Below are 26,232 nucleotides of genomic sequence, written 5' to 3'. Positions count from 1 at the left end.
AATATTTGCATTCAAGTTTTCCAGGTCGAAACCGTGGTGTATTCTTGCTAAAAGCAGCAGTTACAAGTATACAATGTACACTCACCCACAGCCACATCACACACTCACTTCACCTTATATCACTCACATGAACATGTGCACGTTTTCAGGCTCTGGCTGGTGCCTGGTGGAGGAGACCACTGGCAACATACATAAACAAACCACAACCAGATGTCAGAGAGCCGAGCACCGCCCCACCCAAACAGAGCTGTCAGCCCTCCCTCTGTGTTTTTGCAGAGCCATGACTCGCCAGTCCTCCATAAACCTTCCAAATCTTCATATAGGAAAGCAAAAACACTACCAATGGAGACCAGAGTGCAGTGCAGCTCTATCAGAGCTGACCCTCAACTTCTAACCATATGGAGTTTGACTCTATGGGCTGAAAATTTTATGTCAATGTCAAGTGGCGGCCTGTGACCTCCATCATGCCATTCAAATAAATGTCCTGCATGCAAATGTAAACAATGGGAGACGTGCTGAGCTATGGAGGGGTGGAGCTAAACTGATATAATATAGAACCAGTGTGTAGCAGACATTTGTAAATGATTTAAGAGTGTTTGGTAAAGTTTGTAAAGACATCCATCATGCCATCTGTTCTGCTCTCTCTGTACACTGGTAATTGTTGGGGTGACTATGTGTTTAGTTCATAAAATGCAAGGCGTGTGGCAGTATAAGTGGTATGGTCTGCATGTTTAGTCTGGCAATGTAATATATGGATGCATTTTTCAGAGATAAACTTTATAGCTTTGGTAGTTAAACTTCCAAAGAGAACTAAAACAGAGCTGGGCATAAAGGATTTCCGCAAAGGGAAGTATATGAGTATTCTTCTGACATGCACTACAAACACTATTGCCTTGAAATGTTACAAAAACTAAATTATACTCAAAATGAAAGCAAAGCCTGATCTTGATACATCATTTGTTTTCACCTACAGCTGTTATTTACCTAGTAAACCTTGAAATATTGCATTGGACTATAGGAATACACTGCTGCTTTAGGACGATTATTTTCATTATCTATTTATCTGCCTATTTTTCTGTGATCATTTTGGCAATCAAAAGTCTTAAAATACTGACAAATATCTGTTCTAACTTCCCTAAGAAATGTATTAAAATAGCTCGTTTGATCTGGCCAACACTCTAAAACCCAAATTTTCATTTGCAATTCAGTTTACATTCCTTAATGACAAATAAATACAGCAAATATATAAATTTGGGAAGCTGGAACCAGTGGGAAGTTAGCTTGGAAAATAATTAAGGGCCTGTGTCCACTAACAGCATTTTTTGCTCTGGCAGCACCCAGTACCTCAATTTCAAAGCGCTTCTCACCAGCGCTTACTGTTGCTAGGTTACAAAAGTCTTGCGGCACTTCCGCTTCCCTTGTGACCATAAGGTTTGTTTTAAATCACTCTGTATGCTTAATATTTGCTGTTATTCAAGGAAATTTTACAAAGAAATCATAAAAACAATGGAATCATGTCCTAGACTTCAAAATGTTACCCTAAAAAAAAAAAAAAAAAGTTTATATCTTAAGTCCCTCCCCTTCTTGATTTTGATTGGTCGGTAAGAGAGAGTGGTGACACTGAGTGGAGCATGGCTGTGTTCTAAAAGTTGAACTATTTTCAACTTTGAGCAAGTAGCGCTGTAAGTGCAGCAACAAAAAACAGCAGATGTCGAGGGTGTTTTTGCACTGAGGATGCTGAGCACCGAAAACACTGAATTGGTTTTGTATAGAAAATAGGAGTTTCCAGCACAAAAACTGCTGTTATTGGACACAGGCCCTAAAACCATTAATCAATAATCAAAACAAATACCAGAATTTAACGAAAATTCAGCATCTCCAGCAGTGGATGGAACTTCATACTGGGATGCCTTCAGATTAAGTGTAAACACATGGCAATTTATCGCAACAATAACATTCCCTGGACACAAAGTGATGGAACAGTGTCGCTTCCAAATACTTGTACTCTACAAATAGATTCACATAACAATCTACATCTGATAATTATATATGATACATACATAAAATTACAAAAAATGTACTGCAACTGGGCAACAATGCCATAAAAACCATCTTTATGAAAGGGTTTCCCAGTTTAAAAACGTGTAGAACCCAATCATGTACAGACGCTTCATGTGGCAGGTGTGTTAACGAGTTAATACACATACCTTCTGCTCTATAGGCTGCTCTGTCTGATAATTCAGGACTGGTCTGAGGCCATGCTGGTCCACCGAGGCATGAGGATCCAGAGTGAAGTTTAGGCTGATGTAAATGGGAGAGAGTTTATCCCGAAACTCCTCCTCACCCTGTGACAGAGAAAGTTGTGCGTAAAAATCGATATCATGTCTGCTGTCTCTGTTGATTGATGTAACTTTTTCTGGTGCACAGCATTAATGTCCTATTTAGCATGTTCCTAATATTCTGAAACAAGCACTTTAGATGAGGGGCAAAAGATGGTTAGAAATGTGTCCTCACTGTAGACATTTCCAGGCTTTTTGTTGGGAGAAGAGAAAAAAAAACCTAAATCAAAGGCAGATGTGACAGCAGGAACTACTGGTCTAAATGTAGGAATCAGTCTGTTTGAAGTTTCTCTAAGATGTGACATGAATTCTGCTCGACGAGCCACAATGATTTGGCCCTTTTAAGAAAGAGTCAAAGGTAGAAATGATGTATAAACAGAGTCAGTGTTGACTGACAGGTGAGTGGATGGTTGGCAGATTTTTCTCAAACCGTCTCTTATCCTTTAAAGAGCGAAGTGCTCTGATCATCATCTCCTTACAGTGAACGTCTACACATATGACTTAAGTGTTTTTGGCAGGCATTCACTTTGATCAGGTCACCACTGAGTGATGGGAAGATTGGTACTATAGTAGTTTCACCCCAAAATAGCACTTCAAACAGCAACTTCAAACCCTGCCTATTAGGAAATGACGTTAACCTTTGTCCTACTAACAAGGTAATTACATTCACCTGGCGTTGCAGGTGCAAAACAGTCTCTGATTAGATGGATTGAATGAAAACCAGCAGGGCTTCAGTTCCTGAGACACAGTTATTGGCTTTTTTTTTTTACTTTGGAAACGATCTGTTTTTGTTTTCATCCGACAGTACAGCATAAAATCTGACTGAAATTAATGGAAAATTCAGTTTATTCCTCCAAGGAACAGTTATGTGAACTGTTTCTGCAGGGACTGTTAAACATTATCCACCCCTAGTCTGCCTGCAGAATACATAGTTCTTGTGAGGACATCTAAACTAGTTCTATTCACTAATGATATGGATACAAAGACATCTCAATGCTTGTATGCGGACAGAGGTTGCATAAGAACAAAATCATGTCCCTCAACTGCAACAGCTACTTTCCTGATATAAATGCATTAGAAACAATGTCCAAAGTCATGAAAACAGTATGGTTGTTTGGTCCCGACCAAAATATCTCAACATATATTTGATCATGAAAGCATCATTCTTTCCCCAAAAAGGGGGCGCAGTCTTGGCAACTGGCACTTCATGACCGTCTGTTGTATTGCATCAACAGTTGATTAAGACACTGAAGGTCCCCAGAGAATGAATCCTACAGGCTTTGGCTATCCCCTCATTTTTCAGGTGATAGAAGGTTGACTGTTTTGGTTTTTTGGTGATAGTTCTTGAAAACTAATGGATGGATTGTGATGACATTTGGTACAGACATTCATGGTCCCTTCTGGATGATTTCTATGATTTCTCATAATGTTGGTGATGACTTAAATTTAATTTAGCTCCATTATAAGGTCAATGGCTTAAATTTCTTTAAAATAAAAGCATAAAAAAGCTCTACTAAGCATATGTTATTATGCAAGCTGACGTTAGCATTAAGCTCAAAGCACCACTTTGTACAGTACAGTCTCACAAAGTCACTTGCGTTGTATTGTATTCTTATCATTCACCTGACACAGATATGCATAAATCTAATTTTAAATATTCAAAACAAGGTACATCAAATGCTTGACATTAGGTTAGAAAAACAATTAGTGTGACTGACCCGCAGATAGATCTTGGTCTCATGGCACGCGCGTTCTCCAATGGCGAGGCTGAAGGTCTTCAGCAGACTGCTCTGCTGGCTGTCCAGGAACAGAGTCCTCCTGATGGACTCTTTCTGGTTCTGTTTCGCACTGTCTAACTGTACCTCCACCACAAAGTCTGGAAAACAAACACATAAGAGGCAACAAGGCAAGAAAACATTGAGTATGCACATCGTCTGCCTGTATTAAACAAAGAAATGCATGTAAATGCATGCATAGGCACACAAACACATACTTGCACTGACATATTACATGCATTCCAAGCCATATGCAAATATACATACAGTGGTTAACATGATTATGGAACAGCGCCTTCATGTATGTCTATACAGTATGTAAAAACACACTGAGGGCATTACTGCGGCCCACATGACAGCAACTATGCAGAGAACACAGACAATACACACCCACGCACTTTAAATAAACACACACACACTTTTCTAAACTGCCGGAGCCCACCAAGCTACCCTGTATTTACATGATTGTTCTTTTATCTTGATCTTAACTGCCAAATTGACCACAGCGAGGTCCAGCATACTTGTGGCAACACAGAGAAAGCAAGGTAATAGGGACCATCTGTGTGCATTTCTGTCTATGTGTAAGTGTGTGTGTGTGTGTGTGTGTGTGTGTGTGTGTGTGTGTGTGTGTGTGTGTCTCACCTAGATGAGAGGGGAGGTGCTTCCCATTAGCCAGCAGGCAGAAACTGATGCTGACACTAGAGGTTGAAGACAGACAAAAATGTTTAAAAAAACAACAACTTTATGCTGATCTAATACAGATGTGTTTACACTGATTTGACATACTTCTCCATCTATATATGTTTTAATCTTCAAATCTTTCATAAAATCAAACCTCATGTAACTTTCTCTCTATATAGGTCATTTTTGTTGGTATTCCTACACCAGATTCAGACTGCCTGCCTATGTTTGAGGAATTCTAATACAAATGTTGAAATCCCGCCCTTGTGTTAGTAAGTTTATCTCACTGATTTAAGGATAACATCTTAATACTTATCTAATTTAAGGTAGTCATAACATGGCGTTTATTATGAAACATCTACAGGAAACACTATTGATTCAATCATTCATAAAATATGCCTATGAATCATTTTGTGGCACAGTGAGCTTTTATTTGTAGAATCAGCAAGTCAACTAACTTTACTGTGTTGGGTTGTTATTTGGAACCTATTTCTCTGTGTGCTTCATAAAATCAGATTGTGTTTAAAAACAATACTGACTGACTTTAAAACAAAGTGAGTTTATTTGGCTGCACTTCAGGCTCAACACTGTTTCTTCTCTTTTTTGAGAAAGTAGCTGCTCATGCAGTGTTTTACTTGGGTTTAAAAAAAACTACCTGATTGAAAACTAAAGGATTACAACCTAAAAGTATCAAATGCATTAAATATAAGTCGACACATGTAAATATTTGTGTGGTTGTATGAACCTTCATATGAAGGGAGGATACACTTCAGGCTGTGTGGAGTCATGGCGATGCAAAACAAAACTAATTCATTTTGGGAAAGTTACAAACCTTTTCTGACCTTTTAAATATTAATAACTGCACTTGTCTTTCCATATAACTACTCCACCTTTCTCCCACTTCCTTTTCTCTGCTTAGTTTGTCTTCTTCTTGTTTCCACAGCAGCAAAAACACCAATAACCACGAAAACAAGACTTACTTGTATTAACCTACGGGGCAGAAACTGAAATGCCAGCCGCTTTGGCAAAAGCCTCTCTCATCAGTCTAAAAACTTTCCACTTTTAATACTTTGTTTAACGTGAACTTGTGGAAAGAGCTTCATTGAAATTGAAAGCAAGATGAATTTCCCCTTTCTTTTCACTAGATCCAAGAATACTGTATGTGTAGTTCAGAGCAGCTTGGACAGGAAACTGGTAAACATGAAGTCATTTGACATTCTCGTGAGGCAGAAGTTTGGAAAGCTGAAATTAAACTAAGAAGTTTCTTACATAACATGCAGGACTTTCCATGTTCTGTTATTTTTACAGGGTGCTCTGACTACTTTTAGGCTTTACAACACATTTCCACAAGAATAACAAACACTGTATCAAACAGGGTATAATCTTCATATTAACACAACCTTGGAGATTAACTTTTTAAAGGAAAATTGAGACCCATACCAGGACACAGCAATGATGTCGTTCCCTGTGAACAGCTCACAAGTCTTCTCCTCCTGGTTGAACATGGTCGGCTGCACAGTAAGAGATGCACTGGCGCTCACTATTGGCCGGGCCCTGATTAAGGACAAAGACCAGGAAAGAATAATAACCAAAAGAATGTTGTGTATAGTTGTGATTACACTCGTATGTGCTTTAACATACCTGTATAACACGGCTTTATCGGCCCCAAAAGCACCAACAATCAGATCTGCAAGAAGGACCAGTGAATTTAATGAAGAAATCAAAGGAAAAGGTAAAGTACTAATAGACGCCTTGTGGTGGACTACTTTCTGCAGTACCTGGGTAGCCATTTTGATCCAGATCTCTGTTGCCTCGCAGAGCAAATCCAAAACTGCCTGGGAAAGAGCTGGAAGCCCATTGGCCAGAGAGAGTCTGAGTGGGCGTGTCCATCAGACCTCCAGCATGACCGTTGTAAATGAGAACCGATCCTTGCTGGTCGTCTCCTCCATAAGGACAGCCAATAGCCATGTCTGATTGTAGACAGAAACAACACATTATATGAAGTATCTCATGTACTATGTATGTACATCCATATGTATCCTCAACCTCAATCAGCAAAATTATAAATTACAACTAAAGAGATGGAATAACACTGTTTTTGCAAACCAGTAAGGAATACACTGATAGTTATTATTTTGTTGTGATTTGCCTCTATGAACTTTTGGTGAAATCATGAACTCCCACTGGTAGCATACTTACCGTTGAATCCATCCTGGTTGAGATCACCCAGAGGAGCCAGCGAGCTGCCAAATCTGCTGAAGGCCTGTTCACCCAGGAGGTGGGACTGGCTTGGCTCCAGCAGCAGAGGGCCTCTCTGAAGATACACGTACACCTTACCCAGCTCCTCTAGGCGCCCATTGGACCCTCGACGCATGAACATTGGAGCTCCCACCACCAAGTCATCCAAACTGGGGAGGCAAGCAAAGGCAGAAGGCAAATAATGGGGATTAAGATGGAAAAGTAAGTATTTGGTTTGTCCTTTCTGAGCTTCTGTAAAAACATGGTTGGCTCCATGGACAAGACCAACTCCCTTTGTAGAAATAAAGAGCTCTTACAAAGGTAATGAAAACACAAACATTTGTAGTTTCAGGTAATTATACACTTATGAACACTTACTAATGAATATATTCCATTTCTGCCAAAAACTCTGCCTCAACCCGTGATCGTACTCACTGGGCCAGTAACTTTTCCCTTTCAGTATTTCCTCTAAAGCAGCTTTAAGGTCTGAAAAATGAACTTATTCCGCCATGTTTGGTAGTGTCATAGTGTATTCTGCATTAGTTTGTTCCAGCTCTTCATTGACGCTATGATGCCATCAGCAAGAGAAATGTTCCAACCCGAGACTTGTCAGACAGACATATTTCAGATTTCTTGTGAATTATTTGGTACAAGATTCAACTTAATTCAGCCAGAATAAGTAACTGTGACAGCCTAATGGTCTTAACTTCTTTTGACTGTAAAAAATAAAGTTCTGTGGATTTCAACAATGTTCAGCTGCACCACATTAATCAGTAATATCCCATGGAATGGCAGTGGGACTGAGGTTAACAGTGATTGTCATACATAGTTGAAAAAGAGGCAAGAAAGGGTGAGTATGTTTGTTGAAGGAGGTTGATTCTCACAAAGTGCCTGTGCCAGTGTTAAGGATGTGAAATTGGGAACTTAACACTGAGAGGAACTAAAGACAGAATGAGAGTTAAGTGTCTTAGGAAATTTCATGACACGTTAGAGAGTGACAGGGTGATCTAATAAGCATGGGAAACTTTCATAAAGTCACACTGTTGTCTCTGTTTCATGACCTCATCCAACACTTCAGTCTCTTGTTTGAGCTTACATTTCTCTCCCTTTTCTGTCATTTCACCCATTTTGCCTCCTTTTCCTCAGCCATCATCCATCTCAATGTCTCTCACTTCACTCACCCATCTTTGTTGATGTCGGTAGATGCCACTGCGTAGCCGAAGTAGGACCCCATCTGGAACACATTACAAACAAGACCCAGTTAGCCTGTAATCACACCACTGTGCATAGATCCCTTTCTTTTCTTTCATTTTCTTTCTCCATGTCCTTTTTCACTTTGTAGCCTCCACCACCACCCCCAGCTTTCCTCCTCAATCTCTCAATCCCACAATCCCCCGGGGTCTCCTCGGCTCCCTTTTCATGGAGCTCAGAGTTAGAGCTTCTGTAAGCTGGAGGAGAGGTAGGGGGTCTGGGGACCGGGGACTCAAACTCCTTTAACACTCACTCTGAGAAAATACTTGTGGGGCTTAGGTTTTTCCGGTTTAATTTCATACCATGTATGATAAATTAGGGTCATGTTACATCCTTGGGTGACTCTCACTTCAAAGTGATTTGTAGTGTAGGTACGCAGAAATGAGTTTGGAGACCCTTGTGAAAAACAAAACTGAATATTGGCCTTGAGTTACTGTATCACACATGCTAAACAGCTCACATCATCATAAATCTCACTGTGGTTCAGGACAAAGTTCAAATATACTCTAATACCCTATGGGAGCACTGCTTGACTGGATACATTCACACTATTAGAAATGCGATCAGCACTTCCTTTAGCGCTAAACCAACGGAAATGTTGAACTGAGGTAAGGTTAGACTAACAAGCAAAGAAAAGCTGACCACAGATCAATTTTCACAGTCTTTAGCCATAATTGACCTCATATTTTTGGATGTGACTAAGTAGTTGAAGACGTGAGTCGTAGTAGTAGTATTTTAACCATCAATAACTGTTTTTTTGTGCACTACAGGGCCAGAACAAATCAAGCAGTTACGAAACAACATTACCATTTATTCAAAGTCCTGTCTCTGGCCACCTGATGAATGTAAATCAAATATTAACTTGCTTTTAACTCTGTTTTTGGTCTCCACCATCTCCAGATGGAAATATCTTCTCCTTAGCTCCTAAATGCTCCACTTTGTTCACTTTGTTTGAGTGGAGCTGATAATTCTCTGTAAGAGTGACCCTTTACACATTGGTTTCATATTTGATATGATTTTTTTAAATCATAAAAATATCAATATCAATCATGATTTACTACTGTTTTATCACAAGAATTCAAAACTGAAGAAAATCTGCATGTTGTGTATCACTTAATACAATACATGTTTATAACATTTATTGAGCATTCCAAATAAATAACCATCATGCTATACTAATCTATTTTGAATCTTGGTTTATCATTAGACAGATGTTATCAGCCAAAAAATCTGATAAACCCTCTCATAAACCCCCCATATAGTTCACTACCTGCACAGCACCAAACAGCAGAAATACAATAAGATCTGATAATTCCCTCAGGAGATTGTGGAGATAAAAACAGAGCTAAAAGAGAGTGAATGCTGTACTGAAACACGATTAGATTAATGCTAACATTTAGTTAGAGTATATGAGTTTAAGTAAATTGACTTTCACGCAACATTTTCTATTGTCAATTTATAATTCCAAATGTAACTGTAATTAAATACCTGGAAAATCACATTAAAATAAACCAAATTCATAAAAGAAACTCATTGGAACCACAGCAATCCAGTACATTGATTTGGTTCTTATCCTACAATGTTCTAATACTGTGAGAGATCATTTCTAATGCTTGACAAGCAGCCCTATATGTCCCATATCATATCAGCCAACCCTTGTGTGAAATCTGGACACAACTTTGACTGTTAAGCCAATAAAACAGGGCTCAGCAGAAAGATATTTTTTTATCTGCATAACAAATGACTTCTTGCACAAAGACCATCTGGTGTGTTTTTGCAGCTGACTTGGCTGTACGGTCAAAGCCCCCCACAGAGCGAGCAGCATTCAACCACAGAGAGCACAGAGTCAATTAGCCTGGAGTTTAACTCAGATCACTCTCACTATGACTTAACAGTTTACTCAGCACCCTTCACCCTAAGACTGACACCTCTGGGCAGTCAATGATGACCTCCCACACTGAAAACCCCACATGCTTTCCTGTGTTTGTAAGGTCACATGCTCTTACACGTACAACATGTTGCACAATTTAGCCTTTTTGGATTACACAAGAAGCTAGCAGATGGGTACATTTCACCAAGAATGATTGGTTGGCTATGTCCAAACTAAAAGCTTTTACATTTTAGCTTTTTAATTTGGTCTTGAAACAATACTTGTATGCCCATGCTTCTGCATAATCATCACTCCTGTCCATACTGACTGTGAAAAACACTCTTCCTGTACTCATTTTGTTTAAAATTGAAGTTCAAAGTTCAACAAAAGCTAATATGACACTTTAACAGTTTGAGTTAGACGACTCAAGTGTGAAATGCATATTTGTACCAAATTACTGTGGAATCAGATTTGGGTGAATATTATCAAACACAACTTCCTGAATTGCAAACAAAAAAACAAATTTGAGAGAAAAAAACACACTGAACCAAAGAAAAAATATTATCTCAAAAGTAAAACTCATACTTTGCAAACAAATTATTAGTGTAATTGTAATTTGCAAAATGTGTTTTTCATTCTTAACATGTTCTTGTGGTCACAGCTCCCTCTGCTTTCATCTCAATGATCAGACTTTTGCTTTCACTGGCAGCTTTGTGGTTACGTTGCCAGCTCTCTCGTTTGGGCTGCCTCTTTGACCCAAACATGTGGGCGGGTCCTCTCTGTGTTGCTCAACCATTGGCTCCTGAGATTTTCGGCTCAGTGCCATGAGTGCAGCAAGTCAGCGGAGCGGACATGGGAACAGCGGTACTGGGCTTTCTTTGACCACTACCTAACTTTACTATGCTTCTACAAGATTCATAGAGTTTAAGGTAATACTGACACAACCTGATAAAGCTGTACTTTATAATCAAATTAGTTTTCACAATTTGATGATTGATGAATTGATGATCTATTTATATATTTTTCCCTTTTTCAAAGATGATTTTTACTTCATAGCATCTTTTTCATTCATTTCTTATATAACATTTGGGAAGTCAGAACACAGGAAGTTGAACTGGTGGTCAGTTACATTTCACACCTTAAAATTCACAGCAGATGAGTAATTCATTTCCTCAGAGGAATTTTTCCAAAAATAAACTTGGCTGCTAAACCAAGTTGACATTTTGTCTTAAAATAATTCACCAGTGGGTTACATTTAAAGCAATATGACTCACACCAAAGCCGCCATTCTTTAGTACTTCCCAAAAGCACATGCTGAATCAATATGGCGACATCACAAACACTACCCTCGTCTGCTGTTTCTGGGTTTAATTTACAGCTCTCAGAAACCATAAGCTGTGCACACTGTAAGCTTGACCTCTGACCCTGGTACAGGCCTCCTCTCCATGGGGCAAATTCCTTCATCTTAAACCCTCTTTACACATGACACATTTAATATGAACCCACATATTAAAATAGAAGCCCGGCTAGTACAGGAAATCTCCAGCCAGATGTGCACATACCTGCTCTCCTGTCAAGTTGAGCAGAGACGTCAGATCCCTTCCATTTAATATGGACACCTATAGAGACGCAGACAAAAATCATTGTGATTATATGTAATGCTCCAAGATGCATGATATTGGATAACTACAGTTTACTCCGCTTTATTCATTAGTTCTGCGGGTCTGAGTATCTGCGTATTTGTAGTTGTATGTTTTATAGAAAATGTGTTCTTTGTAATAGTGTAGAATTTAACTGTGGGGATTCCTTACTACACCATACAGCATGAGTCCTTTTGGAACTCCTGAGATGAAGTCTGTAATGAGAAAAACATGGGGTAAAAGGTTAGGGGACGTGATTTCAAAACAAGACTAAGAACTAAGATAGGCTATTGCATAAAGCTTGAGGGCAAACAACCAAAAAAATCTTACACACTTATAAGATGTTTTTTATGATTCCTTGTACTTGTGCTTGGAGTCAGGGTCAGCAAACTCTTTACTAAGCCATGAATTTTGGTTCTCTGTACAGTAAATATGACCCTCACCTTCATCATCATCTCCACTGAACTCGCCAGTAGCCACCGAGTAACCTGCAGGAGAAATGCAGACTAGAGATTAGGGTAAAGTGATGGATAGGACCAAAGGTTTAATGATACATTATAAACCGACAAGTTGCATGAATCTGTCTGAGATCAGGCTGGGTTGTAGTGATATATCTTTAGTAATAAAAACCTGAACAATGCAACAGAACCAGATATATCATCTTTTTATACCATACATTATTTTTTTCTTCAAAACCCAGCATGTTATGCTCGTAGCCGCTATTGTAGCTTTGAGCTGCTCGCCTCAACAAAGATATACGAACAATGACATGACAATACTAAAACAGCACCGTAAGGAAATTTAGGTTGTGCGAGGCTAGCCTACATTAGCAGCTTCTAGTATAAAACAGAGCAATCTCTAATTATTACCATAATAATATTCTTTATAACACAAGTTATCATGACGAAGACTGGATGGGTTGGTATAACACGCTGTTACACCCTCAGCAACCCACCAAAATGTCCAGATGCTGAAGAGCAAGAGGTCCCATAGACACTGAGCAGATTATGTTTAGCTTATAAATGTTGAACAATTGTTACTTTACTGAAATGTAACAACACAGAAAAAATGCATGCACAATAGATTTTGAGTCTGGCAATCACCATTCGTGTTTAAGCTTCAGTAGCAGTGCTATAAGGGTTAGTTAATGCACATAGTATTAATAATACATCAAATTTTACTAGCCTATTTGACTTAAGTGTAAATCCTCACCCAGATAACTGTCATCATAGCTCCCTTGCACCTGTCGAGTCTGAATCTGGCCGGCAACAGACAGCAGAAAGTACGATGGGTAGTAGGCCTTAACAATCTCATCTGTGGTGGCTGAGATCAACTGACCTACAGGATGAATGGATAACAAAGGGTTGAAGGTCAGTGGTTAAAATAGGACATGTAACTTTTGAACTACGCCTCCTGTGTCGTTCCATTATAGTTTGGACACTCACAAAGATGATGGATTGATTTTCTGACTCTTACAAAGGAAAATCTATTGAAAAGCTCCATTCTTCAAAAAGTCCATGCTGTTCCACATTCCTGTGAGCTCACCTTGCCAGTAAAAGCTGCCTGGTCCTCCAAGCACAACCCTCCCATCCTGTAACACAGTAGCCAGAGCTGAGGTGTCATCCTTAGTTTCAAACAAACTCTGCAAATCTGATGTACATAGCGAAATTCCTACCGTTTACCTCAGCTAAACACAGAGGCAGTGACTATGTGATTATGTAGAAAACCCTGACAAATGTTTCTCTTACCTTGGTGAAGTCTGCACTAAATCCCCCCTGACAATAGCCCTGTCCAGCAGGTCCGTGTCGTTCTGCAATAAATAGCACCAAACATGGGAAACGTTAATAAATGTTCTGTTTCATTAAAACTAAAAAAACTAAAAAACATTCTGTTCTGGTGAGGGAAACATTCTCCACTTTTGTTTTTGTCAAATTTCTATTGTTCATTGACCTAAAACTGAGTCAAGATCAAAACTTCAAAAACAAGTGAATAAAAACAAACCCTCAGGGTAAGCTAATGTGCTAAGCTGCAATTGCTATTTCCTACTTTGCAGTCGGTTTTAATAACATTACATGATCCACTCTCCATACCAACTTAGCTATTCAAATAACTTTAACTGTACCTGAAAAGTGTTTTGGCTACTTTGTTCTGTTTTTAGAGAGCGAAAAATACAAGAGAACACATACCAAGAAAGACCCCCCCCAATTTAACTCTGGCATAGCCCCTTGACAATGTGCTATCATACCTTACCTGTTCGGCAGGGGGCATACTCAACAAATGTTTTCAGGCTATCTACAGAGAGGTAGCAGGTTCCAGTAACATCGGCAAAGGGTGTGTCATGTTCAGTCCTCCAGTAGTAACTGGGGGCACAAGCCTGGAGACAGAGAGAGAGCCCTATTACCAAATAATGACCACACTTTCTAGCTGAGAAGCGTTAAATGGACAAAAGTCCTCAGTCAAACATCAATTGTGCTGTCATTGCTTAAAGCTGGAGTAGGCAACTTTGTAGAAGTCGTAAGCTGGAAGTTGAAAGTAACCAACAAGAAAAATTTCAAAGCCACGCCCTCAAACACGAACATGTACTAAATCACTTAAGGTCTTGTCAGATGGGGGGCGACACTCCGCCTGCGTATCCGCTTGGATCTCGGGGTCTCACTGTGCTCCTCATGTGAATAGACAGGCACAAAAGCGCTCTGTGAGTAAACGCCAGGCACTCTACACGTGGTAACCATGGAAACGGCTCTTGTGCACTACTGTATCCCTGCTGGTACAACTGTATTTTCTCTATAGGCTATAACAACTAGCTAAATTAGCATAGTTGTAACTTAACCGTTACCAACTAATGTAACATACCGGTGGCTTAAGTTAAAACTAACATTACATTACTTAATACATCCAGTCTTGCGCCGATACTCTGCCATGCAAAGGCCCTCCTGTTGTGGTTATATATCTCCGGGAACTCACATACAGCAAGGATCATTCTCTCATCCAATATGATTTTTGTGATAAAAAAAGTTAAAGAACTTTCAACTCTGGTAGCACAACAATTTCACTGGATTGCGCCCACTTCACGTTCCGCCTGTCAGTTTGCCCGCGCCTCCCTACGTGCCTGCTCGCCTCTCATTGAAAATTATTGACTGAAAAGGCCTTTCTTTGGCCAGAACATTTTATTTATTGACTGCTGTAGGGATGTAAAGTAAATGTCAACTAATATGATGGTATAATGGTTTTTTAAATAAATTGCCCATACTAGCTTAAACAACTGTAACTACAATCTGTCTTGTCTTAAAAACCTGGTCTGATCATCAATTCCCAAAAACCCCATAAGGAAAAATTCCTGCTAGCACATAGACAATAATAGTCTGTTTTGTTGATTATAATGTGCACAAAAAAAGGGTGCATTTTTTTTTGCATAAATCTTGATGTAGTTTAATTATCTAACCAACCACTGATTCATTCTTACCAGGACGCTGTTGCCATGGGAACGCACAGTAGCTCCAAACCACTGATGGGACTTGAACTCAACCTGAGTGTTCACATCATTTATATAAAAATGTCGATCACCTAGAAGAACAAGGAAGAAAAAATATTTGAAAGTGTTTTTCATAAAGTGTGCAGCAGCTCTTCTATGACTGAATGACTCAGTTTCTACGTTTCCCTCAGAAACTTCTTCATCTGAAGAAACATTGGTAACGATGCTTTTTTAACTGAGTCACAGATCCCCCTGTCTTTGGTGTTTGATATTGTGCTGTCAGGGCTTCATTTGAGAGCACTCCTCACATGTTCTTGACGTTTTACATGGATATTTTATGGCCTTGTTCCCTGGTTCTGCGGTCTTAATCCATCCTCCATGCTATGGCAGACATCAAACAGCTCAAAGGGACTTGGACCTTGTTGTGACTGTAACCAAAACGGCTGTAGCTCATTGTACCTCAAGAGGCCCTCACAGTACGACAGCAGGCGCAGTGATGAAGGAGGGGGTAGTGGAGTGCTAGAGCTGTGTTTGTGTGAGTGTTTGTGGTTGCCTGCCAAATGGTTTAGTCTTGCCACTTCAGCACCATTACTCATTATTCAATTAAACACCATTACTCCATGATTTGACTTTTAACAACAAGGTGTTAGAATCATTAATTTGAAAAAAGGAGAGTAATCTTTCCCTTGGATTGCTATTCCTGGTCCAAAAAACGTATGAGCCAGGTTGCATTTATGTCCTACAGAACATTATAAAAACATGTTCCTGACCTGGAAAAATACTTCACATCCTTATCCAGGTACTAAAAGTAAAGGTTGCTGCCAGATCCTTATTTCTTCTTCATGCTGAGTTTTTATCAAACCTGCACTGTGCTTTTGTTTGTTTGTTTTGTGCTACTCAGCATCCTTGAAAAGTAATTTAACAAAACCTGATGACATCAATTTGCCTAAAGTAAAACACTTTTGTTAGGTCTGGTTTCAAGTCAAGTTATTAAATGGTACTTTAATTTGCCTGTAACTTTGTAAGCTTTGCTGTGGTATATTTCCTGATATATGTGCCGGCTGTCTGTAGCAGAGTGGTGACATTAAACTCTCCTGGCTGCCTGTTTGGTTAACGGAGTCTGGGCTGTGTCCTCAAACACACCATGAATCCTGAGGCCTGTAATGGGAATTGCAAGACTACTGAGTGTAAAAGCATTAGCATGTGTGTGTAGATGTATGTATGTGTGTGTGTGTGTGTGTGTGTGTGTGTGTCTATGTGTGTGCGTGTGTGTGTTTTTTTTTTCCTACAATGCCGGTATCACATTTCATAGGCTGACTACAGGGCCAGTTTGTAAACAGTTTGTAAATGTGTATTTATGTACGCAGAGTTTGCACAGCCACAGCTTTTGGTCCATGTAAACCAGCATTTGATATGAACATGTGAGACTGCACGATAAGTTTGACCCTGTGATCCTCAAAGATTGGTCCTTATCACTTCCTGCATCTCTGATAGAGGTAATTCTTTTTCTGGCAGAACTAGGGGCAGCCCGGGTTCTCTGGGGTCCTTGTCCAACGTAATGACTCTGCTCTAATTAAAGAGTGCTCACAACACTGGGCCCGAGTCCAGCAGGAAATCAAAGCTCTGTGAAAACACTGGAAACACAGCACACGTCCCAAAATGGAGACCTTTGTGAGGGGTGGGGTGGAGGAAAGCCTCAGCCACCATTAAACACAGGAGAGACATCAAAGGCTGGTTTCAATCAAAACAGAGAACTGTTGGATAAGGAGCTATAAGATGGCAGGGAGCTGCACTTCTGACCTCAGGGTCAAGCACAGCGGTGCTTAACTCAGGATGCTACCTATAGCTTCTCTCAGCCACTTTTATGGCTGGTTAGAGGCTGCTGAGAGTTTACTACATAGTCCTGTCTCAACTGTTTAACTGTGCTGTTGGGGAAAGTGACATTTTTATACTCTGGAATAATGTGAGTTACTCACTACTGCTGTGATTATGACACAGGTAAAATTCTCTCCCTGGGTTTTTGAATATGAACGTGATTTTTCCCAGATTACATTTTCATCTGTGTGTGGATAAAAAGAAACAGACCATCAATCTACATTTAACAAGACACCCTACCTTGCTTGTCAAAGTTGATGATGCTGCAGTTAGCTTGACTCCAGGGGCATAAGTACACAGCTCCTCCTTCAGTGATGGCGGGTTGGCTCGTGTTGGCTTTCGGAGCGCCAATCAAAATACTGGTACTAGACAGCAGAAAGGGAAACAATATATTACATTGTACAGAGTTAAGGAGTCCCTGATTACACCAAGAAACAATATATACAATAATTTAATCTAAAATCAAATGCATTTAATTTGTCTTATAAACATGTCATAAACACAGCTGCAGTCTGCATGTATAACTGTGCCAGTGCAAGAACCCCAAATTGCCCTTGAAGCTGTATCTGCGATGTCTGTGATTTAGTGTGTGAATGTGGTGAATATGGATGTATTTCCCAAAATGTCAAACTATTCCTTTGACCAGATCTAAAGCAAATACAAAGTTAGTTTGTAGAGAAACTAAGCTATAAAAACAATTGAGAAGTAAAACCATTAAGAAGCAGAAACGAGGCTGACTTATAGCAGAGTTTACTAGTTACTAGTTAAGAGTAGTAGTACAGAAGCCCTAAGCTGACATGCATACATACATTTTATTCACTCCATTTTCAACATACAAGAGAGATATATAACACACAAACGCACAATGCCATGTCTAAACATATCTGCAGGTTTGCATGGACGCATGTAAATATCCTGCATGTTCTCCCACAGATGCATGTGCCAGAGTGTGTGCATATATGAGTATGTACTACAAATGAGCTTCAAGGTTTTCAGACAGGTCTGCTAAAAAGGCCTAGCCTGGCGGGACTGGGACAACTTAAGACATTGGTGACTGATGACATTAGCAGAGATCAGACAGACTCTGTACTCCCCCCTCATCCCCCAAAATGTCTGGAGAGCGCAAGAGGAATATTTACATGGCTGGATGAGCTTTCCTTATAAACCATTCACTCCACAGGCACTCAGCAGAGAGTGGAGGCTTTCAATGGCCCTCGCCTTCAAATCTACAGGACATTTAACCCACTGCCACTACATGTGTTGTCTGCAGATATACCTCTGAGTGTTTTCAGAGCACTCTGAATGAAAACAAAGGCGAACAAAAGCCTCATTGCTAACCTAATGTGTACCGGATGATGGATGCTTCTGTTGAGACCTGAAAGAAGGATTCCTTTCTATTAACTCATATTCAACATGAACATCTGCAAACAACCAAATGGCTCGAGGCATGGCTGGTTAAAGATGCAATATGTAATTTTTACAGAGGATTTATGAGCTCCAGAGGGTTCTTAAATTACATAGCCGCATCATTCTAAAACAAGTCATATCCTAATGGTAGGTCTTACTCAGTCGTCATAACCTACACTGGTCTTCTAGTTTTAACCTTTCAGACCGCTAAATTATTCAAACAAAACAAGTTAAGAAAGGACAATGACTTTGGCTGAACTGCTTATGGCTTATGTCATAACAAGCAGAAAAGTTTCTGAACCACAGAGTTTTAATGACATGTCCTTCCGTTCTCCGTTAAATTAGTAATGAACTCATGATATTTTCTTAGAAACTAACAAGGCCTCTGTCCCCCTCTAACCCTGTCCAGGTTTCTCAAGATTTTATCTGGGTTCCCATAATAAACAGGATATGATGGTTATATGAGTCACATCCCCAGACCAAATATCTACTTTGTTTGGTTAACATGTAAATACACTCATTAAACTAAATATGTGGGTGGCCCAGAATAATCTGGCACAATACTCAATATGTGTGATCTCTTTTCTGTTGCGTCAAACATGACATCTTTTCTGAAGAAGGCATGAAAAACAGCTAAGGTAAATTCAGTAGTGTCAGTGTTTGCTATGCCAACAATAAAGCTGCACAAAAATAAAGGCTTTAAACTGTACATTTGCTTAGCACTGACTGTGATTGGCTGTGCGGTTCACTTGTGCTAACACCATTAGCCCGTTGGTGTGATGTAGAGCTTAAAGGAGCAATTCTCCCCTGGAAAAGTCACTGTCAGTCAAAGCTGGTGTTCTTTGTAATCAATAGAAGCAATGATATTTGAAATTGGCGCCATAGCTGTGGAGAAAGTTGTACAAACAGCCCATGGTTTTACCCATTCTACATTCCTACAACACCCATCGTGCATTGCGCCCCTCCCTCTGAAAGGAACGGCCCAGCGAGAGACGCTGAAGTAAAAAACTACCGTTTTCACTGCAGGCAATGGCTCCGAGCGGTACAGAATCTGAAATATGACGAGAATATACCGGATGACTGTTTAGTCACAGGATTTTAGTTGAGCTGAAACAGCATTTCGAGAGTATCTAGCTTCCGTATCGTGACGTATTTCCGAGTGAAACAGGACGTGCAGGCGGGACATATCATTAGAGGGATTTGATTTGATCGTTGAGAAGTGGGCGTAGACAGACGTTCTCCACAGCGCAGTAGCTAGCTAACTGACCGAGCGTTCTTGGTGCTCTGCAGCTAAATGTTGCAGATTAATTGGTTGAAATTGGTTGGTCCTAGCTTACGTAGGTACATGAATGCATTAATGTCTGTACATTATACAATGATCCATCCAATAACTTTCCAGACACTCTGTATCAAAATGCCACCTCTTAGTGGAAGGGCCACAAAATTAACAGGGGCTCAGCAAAGTCAGTGGAGTTCATCCTCTTGGGGCCGTGGATATTGGTACAAAATGTTATGTCAATTCATCCAACAGGTGTTGAGATACGTTAGTTTGGAACAAAACAGTTGACCAACAAAATAAAGGTGTCCAAGAACTTTTCTATTTTTAATGTAGCAATGTATAAGTTAGACTCCAAGCAAAGAGCACTCTTTAATCTTCACTTTGTATTTTGCCATATTTTAGCTACTTTGCAGAAGCGTGAGACAACACATATACAATCCACTTAAGCGATTGTTCTATTTAAAAAAGTAGCAGTAAGACTTTCAAAGCAGGTTCAAGAGAACAAACCTGTTTATTAAGTCAGGACCACTGACGACAGAATTTGGTTGAGTTTCAGACATTACATGAGAGGTAACTGCAACTGGAGACTGTCGGTGTTAGAGTCTCAAATTCAGTCTCATTTTCAAATCTGTTACACCCCTTTAGTGAATTTTAACATAAAATCTTTCTTATTTGAAAAAAACCCCAATCATTTAGTCTTACTTTGAGCCCAGTTCATGTGCTGAAATATAAACATTTCTCATTTCTTGCTCAGTTTTGAGATCAAAGTGAACCAGCTCTACCAACACACTCAACACAGCTGAACATGTGTGCAGAGAAAGTGAAAACAGAGAGGGGATGGTGAGTAACAGGAATAACTCCGGCAGGAACAGCTCCCTGCAGCCAAACAGAGGAGTAATTGTCATTCTGCATGACAACCAGCAGAAACAAACACATCAGCAGAAAGAAAACATTTCAGTTATTCGGGACAGCATCTCTTTCCTGCTGCGTTGTTTACCCAGAAAACATGAACTGCTGTCACAAGCAGACATTCAACAGTAATTGTGAGCTGTTAAAGCACATGTACTTGTTCAATAACAAAATTTGGAACTTAATGTGCAAGCAAAACTATTGCAGGCAAAAGCAGACTCAGTCTGCACAGATTGGTCTAAGTCAACTCCTGTCAAAAACATGCCCTCTGACTGCCACGAGCTTAGCTTAGCAAACTGAGAGAATCTTAACCAATTTCCTCACAGGAATATATCTACATTAAAACAACACTGCTCTTACTCTATGAGCCCTGGAGGATGTAAGAGAGAGAAACATGAGTCACAGAGAGCTGATAAAGTGTTACTGGGATTTACTTGGCAAAGATCTGAGCAGACACTTACACGATCAACTTTATGTACTGAATACTGTCTGCTACAAGCTGCTCTCCAGCAGGTTATCATACAGCAGATAAAATCTGTAGGTTGCTGTCATCATCCACAAAGGGATTCCAGGTGATGTAACACATCCTGCAGAGGTCTTCTGCTCACAAGAAACAGCAGCTGTGAACAGCTGGCTGTTGGTGCTGGACTCTTTTGGACGAGCAAGCAAGGTTATATTTGATAGACATAAATACCCAGAAAGTAATCAATCAGGTCATCATGATCCAGTGAGCTAATTGGCCATAACTGGCATATTTCAGTATCTGGTCAGCCAGCCTTCAATGTCCTTAAGTCCTGGAAAAATTCATATGAATAACACTATGAAAAATCCTCGTCTAAGTATCAAAATTAAGAACATATTCCATTTTTGGAGTATTAAATATTTTATGTACCAACTTAGAATCAGTAGGCTACATTAAAGTTGTCCAGTTTACACTCAGTGTAACTAGAACATTTAACTATGAGTTTATCTGAATTTTAATCAAACTGAGCAAGGCTGTGTTGTATTGCTTAATAAAATATTTTATGGAGAGAATAACTAGTTATTTTTACATATTAAGCACACGTATATGAATAACATGGTCTACCGTGAACTGACAAGTTTTCTCTGAGCCTTAATTCAGAGTGGGGACTTTAAAATACAGACTGTCTACTTTGCATACATTTGGGAACAACTCCACTGCAAGAGACAGACCTCTTAAAGTAATTATTTAAAAGTTAAATAAATGTCTTTTCAGTCATTATTGCAAAGTTAGCATAATGATCATTAAACCTTTGACCCACTGATGAAGGTCCTTGCTTTTACAGTATTCTTTGGTATTACAAACTATGTGTTGATTCATCATCCCAATCATCAACTATTGTCCATCACCCAGCAACTGCTGATCTGCCAGAGAGAGCAGGCGTGACAAAAAAGATGCAACTCTGTTTCATGTTGAGGAATTTTACATGTCACCTTAGAGATTCTTTCTCTAATGATATAGCTGCCCTAGATGGCATCAGCCTGGCATCCAGCACTACTGTTAGGAATCTGGGAGTTCTATTTGATCAGGATATGTCCTTCTTCTCCCACATAAAACAAATATCAAGGACAGCCTTCTTTCATCTTCGCAACATAGCAAAAATCAGACACATCTTGTCTCAAAACGATGCAGAAAAACTAGTCCATGCATTCGTTACTTCCATGTTGGATTATTGTAACTCGTTACTATCAGGCTGCCCTAATAAGTCACTAAAAACTCTGCAGCTGGTACAAAATGCTGCAGCACGTGTGCTGACAAGAACTAGGAAGAGAGAGCACATCTCTCCTGTATTAGCCTCTCTGCACTGGCTTCCTGTAAAATCTAGAATAGAATTTAAAATCCTTCTTCTTACTTACAAAGCTCTTAATGGTCAGGCACCATCATATCTTAAAGAGCTCATAGTGCCAAATTACCCCTCTAGAACATTGCGCTCCCAGGATGCAGGCCTGCTTGTGGTACCTAAAGTGTCTAAGAGTAGTGTTGGAGGTAGAGCCTTCAATTACCAGGCCCCCCTCCTCTGGAACAATCTACCAGTCAAGGTCCGGGAGGCAGACACCCTCTCTTCTTTTAAGAGTAGACTTAAAACTTTCCTCTTTGACAAAGCTTATAGCTAGGGCTGGCTCAGGCCTGGACTAGCCCATAGTTATGCTGCTATAGGTTTAGACTGCCGGGGGATCTGACACACCAATCTTCTCTCTCTCTCTCTCTCTCTGACTCTCTCTCTCTCTCTCTCTCTCTCTCTCTCTCTGTCTCTCTGTCATATTAATGCAGCTCATTAACTCTGTATCTTCCGGTCCCATTAACATTACTAACCACATATCTTCCCGGGAGTTCTTGTGCTCCCTTGTCTTGAAGGTTCCTGGGGATCGTTGCTGCAGACCACCTGCTGCTGTGGACCTGCTCGACTGCAACAACTACTAACATCAGCCTTCCCCATAGTATCATTATTGTTGCTGCTATCATTATTGTTGCTGCTAATGCTAATAGTAGACCTGTTGACTTCAACTGTTACAATTACGATTACCTCAGCCTTTATCATTACTCTGCTTCTCTCGCTAATTTATTTATTTATTTATTTATTTATTTAGCCAATCTTCACCCTAGTCTACCACTATTATTGGCATTGCAACCATAAGTATGTGTCTGTTGTTGTTCATGTAACAAGGACATATGTTGTTGTGGCTCTCTTTGCCTGTCTCTATCCTGCATCTCCTTCTATCCCATTTTCGGCCCATCCAGTCGAGGCAGATGGCTGTTCAACATGAGTCTGGTTCTGCTCGAGGTTTCTGCCTGTTAAAAGGAAGTTTTTCCTTGCCAATGTGTCGAATTGCTAAGTGCTACTCATCGTGGATTCATGTTGGGCCTCTCTTTAAATAACTTAACAAAGAGTCAGTCTAGACCTGCTCTTTCTGTAAAGTGTCTCGAGATAACCCTGGTTATGATTTGGCGCTATACAAATAAAATTTGATTGATTTGATTGATTGATGTCGTCGTTTCTTGAAACAAAATGAACATATAAAATACTAGAATAAAGCTGATGATTACATATTTAAATGTTTATGAGTAGTACAAATCGAGCAACGAGTTACATCATCGGCTACCTAGTTTGTTTGGATGATTAAAAAGAGGCTCGACTTGACAAATGGGTTCCAAACAAAACTCATCATGCTAAGTTTTTTTGGATGCAGAAAAAAAAACACATTTTCAACAGCAGTAAGTGTTCTTGAAAAGACTTTTTCAAAGATCACTGAGTAGATATTAAAGAGATTATATATACTGTAGATGCATAGCTCTTTTACTCAAAAGAAATGGTTAAACATGTGAGACACAAACGTCAGTGTGCAGCTAATTTACCAAGAACCATGAAGGCATCCTCCTAGGTGTGATCTACTTCACACCTCATTCATGCCCTACATACTTTGTGATTTTTCGCTGTGTGTGTTCCACACTAGTGCCCACCGAGTTCCACATTGAGCCGACACAGGTTAAAGTACATGCTGTGTCTGTAAACTTGTGGAGACGAATGTTTGATCTTTGACTTTATCTCACTCTGCAGTTCCTCATCTGTCAACACAGAAAGCAGCAGGAAAGCCCTTCTGTCCCCTCAGTATATATTCAGCAGAAGATTAGCATAGTTCTTACTCTGCTGTAGGTTAACCCCCTCCTCTCTGAATCACTCACACTCAGACATGTGCGTCTGTTTCCAATCATAAGTGGGCTGGAATCCAGAGTGTGTGTGTGTGTGTGTGTGTGTGTGTGTGTGTGTGTGAAAGAGAGAGAGATGAAAACGAGAAAGTCTGGAATCCCATAATTGATTCAAAAAACAACATACTGTAGCTTCTGTGCAAATACATCAATTTATAAGTAAATGAATTGATTTTAAAGTATAAGATCATCAAAATGACTACCATTGCTCGATTGGTTACAACACAAAAACAACTCTTTATAGGAGGAGTCTATGCTACACTGCAGATATTGTAGAATATAAAATATATAATGTTGATCTGCAGTATTGACTGTGTAGGACCAGATACAAGGACAACCTCCGACTGTAGGAATATTGTACTATATTATTATAAAGAAGCCATGACAGAGGGAAAATTTAAAGGTAAATGTGTATTAGTTGGTTACCCAAACCTGTACACTACCCATGTTATGATGCTTTTATTTATGTATTACTTTACATCTCAAGTCAGATACTACACTCGATAGAATGTCTTGAACTGTCTATGCCCTAGTTTCCAAAGTGAGGAAACACACTAAGCTTTGTGATGATGCGTAAAGACTTTACCTGGATGAGTTACCGAAGAACTCCACTGAGTATCCGAAATAACTTCCCTGTGGTCCGGTGAAAACAACGCGTGACTCCGTGTCCAAGTTAAAAGCAGCGCAAAGCTGGACCAAAACCACCACTACAGGTACAACCCACATGGAGTACTGACAACTTTTTCCCCACGACCGGGTAGGTGAAAGTCCAGTAACGGTGCCCATCTCTTCTTCTGCGCGTCTCTTCTGTCATTGAGTAGCTGCAGGGCAACACGCATCATCCGTGCTGTTCCTTACGCACGACTGTTTGGCTCGTAGTCATAAATTTAGGGTGTCCTTAGTAATCCCTTTAGATCCAACAAGTCCGGTGTACTGATCCTGAGTGACTGGTGAAATGCAAAGAAAGGGAAGACAGTGTCAGAGAGAGGGAGGAGGAGAGGAAAGAGGGAGGGGAAATCATTGCAACCTCAGTTGGGGTGGAGCTATAAATATAGCCAGGCAGTCTGCGCCCTAAAGAAAAAAGACTGAGGTAAAGTTGACAACACGCAGAATTACTTAACAAATAACACAGCAAAACAACCAGTCTTTCATTAGAATAATGTTAAAGAAGACCGAAAATTTGATTTATCAGTACAAACTCATGATTATAGATTAAGAATTACCATGCAAGTACAGTGCAAGAATTAAGAGAGCTTCTTGCAATTTGGGATCCAAAGCAACACAAAAAGAATGGTCTGCATTACATAATAAAAAGTTTCCAGTGGAGCTGTTTTCACAGCAGACATTTCAACAAATTCAGATAGGAAAATCAATCTGGTAGTTTCATTAACAGTGGCTGCCAGTTCCAGTGCTTTGATACTGTAATGGCACACTGGATTTGGCTTACTGGGACACAGGGTGAGTCATCCTCTATGTAAGTATACAACTGTTACACTTCTTTAAAGTACTAGTCAATATCTGCACTGTGAAATGGTTTTATTTCACTAACCTGCAATGTAAGAAACTCAAATTACAGGTAATGCCTGGTGGGTATTTTGAGTGTCTTCTCTAAAATACAGCTGCTGTTTGAGTTTAGGAAGTTTGAGCCCAGACTGCTAGCCAATCAGGGGGGTAAAGGGGAAAGCTTTCTAGGGACAGATGCTCCAGGGGCCTCTTGATGGAAGCAAAAATCGTTTTTATCCTAAATATAAACATTAATAACCAATTTT

The 26,232-nt window shown here is 39.8% G+C and overlaps 1 protein-coding gene across 1 annotated transcript in view; it reads right to left on the bottom strand.

Annotated features, from left to right (window-relative positions):
• Positions 1–25,344, bottom strand: part of LOC138605484 (integrin alpha-5-like) — a 42,038-nt gene extending 16,694 nt beyond the window's left edge. The window contains exons 1-18 of the mRNA XM_069677765.1: positions 25,050–25,344; positions 17,382–17,506; positions 15,258–15,358; positions 14,045–14,168; positions 13,543–13,604; positions 13,340–13,385; positions 13,007–13,132; positions 12,238–12,282; positions 11,966–12,009; positions 11,717–11,773; positions 8,215–8,267; positions 6,995–7,203; positions 6,574–6,765; positions 6,437–6,482; positions 6,236–6,349; positions 4,757–4,812; positions 4,058–4,215; positions 2,208–2,345 (exon numbers count right to left, since the gene is read on the bottom strand). Coding sequence (XP_069533866.1) covers positions 2,208–2,345; positions 4,058–4,215; positions 4,757–4,812; positions 6,236–6,349; positions 6,437–6,482; positions 6,574–6,765; positions 6,995–7,203; positions 8,215–8,267; positions 11,717–11,773; positions 11,966–12,009; positions 12,238–12,282; positions 13,007–13,132; positions 13,340–13,385; positions 13,543–13,604; positions 14,045–14,168; positions 15,258–15,358; positions 17,382–17,506; positions 25,050–25,249 — 1,896 coding nt within the window. The 5' untranslated portion in view covers positions 25,250–25,344. The remainder of the gene's footprint in view (positions 1–2,207; positions 2,346–4,057; positions 4,216–4,756; positions 4,813–6,235; positions 6,350–6,436; positions 6,483–6,573; positions 6,766–6,994; positions 7,204–8,214; positions 8,268–11,716; positions 11,774–11,965; positions 12,010–12,237; positions 12,283–13,006; positions 13,133–13,339; positions 13,386–13,542; positions 13,605–14,044; positions 14,169–15,257; positions 15,359–17,381; positions 17,507–25,049) is intronic.
• Positions 25,345–26,232: the final 888 nt, after the last annotated feature.

Source organism: Semicossyphus pulcher, unplaced genomic scaffold, assembly GCF_022749685.1.
Source record: "Semicossyphus pulcher isolate SPU_LCO1_2020_fin unplaced genomic scaffold, fSemPul1.0.p SCAF_3, whole genome shotgun sequence".
NCBI lineage: Eukaryota > Metazoa > Chordata > Actinopteri > Labriformes > Labridae > Semicossyphus > Semicossyphus pulcher.
The sequence above is the reverse complement of the archived record's forward strand: the minus strand, read 5'-3'. Positions and strand labels throughout refer to the sequence as shown.